At 34.1% G+C, this 3,931-nt stretch overlaps 1 protein-coding gene across 1 annotated transcript; it reads left to right on the forward strand.

Moving 5' to 3' along the window:
* Positions 1–1,917: 1,917 nt before the first annotated feature.
* On the forward strand, positions 1,918–3,907 carry LOC111029237 (the record flags this gene model as incomplete). The annotated part of the gene is made up of 2 exons (XM_022308190.1): positions 1,918–2,215; positions 2,277–3,907. Coding segments are annotated over exons 1-2 (1,929 nt in total), but the record flags the coding sequence as incomplete, so codon positions are not given.
* Between the last annotated feature and the right edge of the window lie 24 nt (positions 3,908–3,931).

Genomic DNA, 3,931 nt, shown 5'->3' on the forward strand with positions numbered 1-3,931 from the left:
GAAACATAATATACATTATTATACTTTTTTTTTTTTTTTTTATTTATTCATTGAAAATGTTTCAGCACACCAGGTGCTATTACAAATATTTACAATTATGTTTTAACGTTTACATTTGGATTGCTGATAGTAATGATATAATATTTTGGTTCATGGTAATAAGTTTGAATTTATGATATATATGTGATAATAATAGTAGTAATAATAATTTATACGATATAAAATATAATATAATATAGTAATATTAGTAATATTAGTATATTGGTTTATTCTTCATCTTCTGACGAGGGCTCTTCGTTGTCCGTTGGGGGTATGTCTTGAGGCAGTCGAGGTCTTAGCCGCCTATTTTGGGTTTTGTTTCCAAGTTGGTAGTGACGGCCGCCATCCGATTCTTTTAACTTAGCATGGAAGTTTTTGAATTGGGTTTTTATCCAGGTACTTATTAAGGGTATTCCAGTGTCGTTATGGATTTGGCGGTTCCTCATGAACCATGGTGCTTTTAGAGAGATCCTGAGGAATTTGTTTTGGAGAGTTTGGATTTTTTTAATTTTTGTGGGTGAGGCTGCCGCCCAAACAGGGCAGGCATATTATGTTATCAACGGTCTGATTATTGAGGTATATAGAAGGAGTGATGACTTGATTTGTAGTGTTGATTTGTAGTTTAATAGAGGGTAGAGAGTTCTCATCATTGTATAGCCCTGTACGAGTTTTATGTTAATATGAACATTTATTATACTCATAAATTATAATTTAAAATAAAAATTCAAATATGTAAATATTTATTATAAAACAAAATTATTATTTGTTTGACCCGGGTCGATGTCAACTAACGGCTGTTGTTCTAATTTCTAATAAGTGGGGAGACGTTGTCTCAATGTCTTCTATAGCTATGACACTTCAGCACTGTTTGGATATTAATATATAATATATATATTATTATATAATATTTATATGATGCCTATACATGTATGGTATGTATACATGAAAAAGGATTTGCAGTATTTGCGTACAAACCTATAAATGTAGGTATAATAAAATGATTGGATAATGTTTACTTATAGGTGGCCTTAAAATGTTAAAATTTAAATACACATAAAACCTTAAAGTAAAGTACATTTTATAAGGTTCTGTTTGTAGTTTTAAATTAACCCTTGTATAACATTAAAACTATAGTCGTAAATAAACATTTAGCTATTAGCATTAATTCAATATTATATTAGTATTCGAAAATTAATATTCTTAATGTGATATTACTAGAATACTACTGGAGTATTATAATACACATATTAAATACATAATGGGTGTTTAATATTCCTGTAACGTTTAATGTTACAAAATTGCTATGTGGGTACATACCTATAGTTTATCTCATTTCAGAAATTCTAGGCGCGATTTCGTTTTTTATTTATGTATGTTGCTAAATCTAATCTCTCTGCACCACAAATTATATTATTTGCAACACTTAAAATCAGTTTCTATACTGGTTCTGAACAGGATGTGAAAATGTGGTAAGGACATTACTATGAGAATCTGCTTATAGCCAAATTTTAAGATTTATTTCAGGTCATTGCTATTGGCAAGAACTCTTGAAATAAATTGCAATGTACATGGGAACATTTAAAAATCTGAGTATAAACAGCAGTCAATGACTTTACATGACCTCATATTCTTGTTAACAGTTTGCAAAAACATTTGAAATAAATAGATATACATTAGGATAATGTATATCTTTACCCTCAGGGGGGTGTTAAGCAATTAGCACTACAGGTGTGGCGAACCCGGGGCCCCGAGCTGTGGACTGAACTTACTTTAGTTAGTTGGTTCACTCCATCCTTACTCTGACCTTAATTGGTTGGAGTAATCAGACCCTCCAAGAGGAGGTTGTCGTAAGGCCAATCACCTTACACGCAAAACAATATGATTACGAAACAACGATTAATATTGCCTCGGAACGTGGAGATTACGGATTTATGTATTGGAAATTGGAATGTGCGATCAATGTATAGGACTGGAACATTGACGACAGTCGTATCGTGTCTTGAGCGATACAGACTGGATATAACAGCAGTTCAAGAAATAAGGTGGGAAGGATCTGGTAGTATAAAGTCACAAGGAAATACAATTTTATATAGCGGTGGAGAAAAACACGAAAGAGGAGTAGGCTTTATTATTAAGGACAAATTTATGCCGAATGTTGTCAAGTTTGAACCAATAAGTGATAGAATTTAAATGCAAATGGTTTAACATAGTAATTGTAAATTGTTACGCGCCAACAGAGGATAAAAGCGAAGAAGTAAAGAATGCTTTTTACGATGAGCTAGACAGAGTATGTGATGGGCTATCTTCGGGGAAGACAAAAATTATCATTGGTGACTTCAATGCGAAAGTCGGAAGAGAAAGGATATACAGACCAACTATTGGAATAAACAGTTTGCATAGTGAGTCCAATGAAAATGGAAACAAATTGATTTCATTTGCAGCAGCAAGAAACATGGTCATAAGCAGTACAATGTTTCCGCACAAAAACATCCATAAACAGACCTGGATATCACCCTGTGGAAGGATAAGAAACCAAATAGAACACATAGTTGTTGACAGGAGAATAAGAACAAGCGTTGAAGATGTAAGAAGTATGAGGGGTTGTAGTGCGATATCGGATCACTTCCTGGTAAAGGCAAGGTACAAACTAAAAATTTCAGTGAATTGGCAGAAGAAACAGAGTATCAAAAAAATTAACAGAGAGCTACTAAATGGAAACCAAGCAAAGGAATATCAGGGAAAATTGAACAAATACCTTTCAAGCGCTGAACATGAAGCAAATATAGAAGAATTATGGGGAAGAATAGAAAAAGCGGTTAAAAGAACCTCAGAAGAAGTATTGGGTTACGAACCACAGAGAAGGAACAAACACTGGTTCAATGAAATGTGTAGAAAGACCACGGAAGAAAGGGATAAAGCGAGATTAAAAGTGCTACAGGACCCAAAAGAAGAAAATAAAAGAGAATTAGCCATGAAACAGAGAGAGGTAAAGAGGACAATTAGGATGAACAAGAGAGCATGGGAAAAAGAAAGAGTACAACTCATAGAAAGTAGTAGAAAGAATAATGCTCGAATCTTCTTTGGGAAAGCGAATGAAGTTAAACACGGGTTTAAACGTAAAACATCAATGGTTAGAGGAGAAAATGGATCGTTATTGACCGATAACGGAAAAATAGCAGATGAGTTCAAAAAAATGTTTAACACACTTTTAAACCAACCTAGTGAAAGGACAATTATAGAAGAACGTGCAACAGTAGAACAAAACATAGAACCACCATCAAGAGCAGAGGTAGAAGATGGTATTGAAATGCTCAAAAGCGGTAAGGCAGCGGGAGAAGATGAGATAATTTCTGAATGCCTTAAAAAGGGAGGACAACAACTAATAAACCAGCTGCATAACTTAATTACTAAAGTTTGGGAACATGAAGAAATACCAAGATCGTGGCGTACATCTGTTTTATGTCCTATTCTTAAAAAGGGAGACCCCATGAATTGCAAAAATTATAGGGGAATCTCCCTTTTGAACACTTCATATAAGATACTGTCTAATATTCTACTTACTAGAATCAAACCCTATTTACGAGAAATTATTGGAGATTACCAGGGAGGGTTTATGACAGGGAAGTCAACCCAGGATCAAATACATGTTATTAAGCAAATGATCGAAAAAAGCCATGAATTTGACAAAGATATACACCTCCTTTTTATTGATTTTAAGGCCGCATATGATATGGTGAATAGAGAGAAACTATGGAGCGCTATGTGCCAATTGGGTATACCTGAAAAGTTTGTAAGACTAGTCCGTGCTTGTGTACAAGGATCAAAGTGTAAAGTGAAGTTCGGAGATGCCGTATCGGAGGATTTTGAGGTGGTGACAGGGCTTAGACAAGGT

This window comes from Myzus persicae, unplaced genomic scaffold, assembly GCF_001856785.1.
Source record: "Myzus persicae strain clone G006 unplaced genomic scaffold, MPER_G0061.0, whole genome shotgun sequence".
NCBI lineage: Eukaryota > Metazoa > Arthropoda > Insecta > Hemiptera > Aphididae > Myzus > Myzus persicae.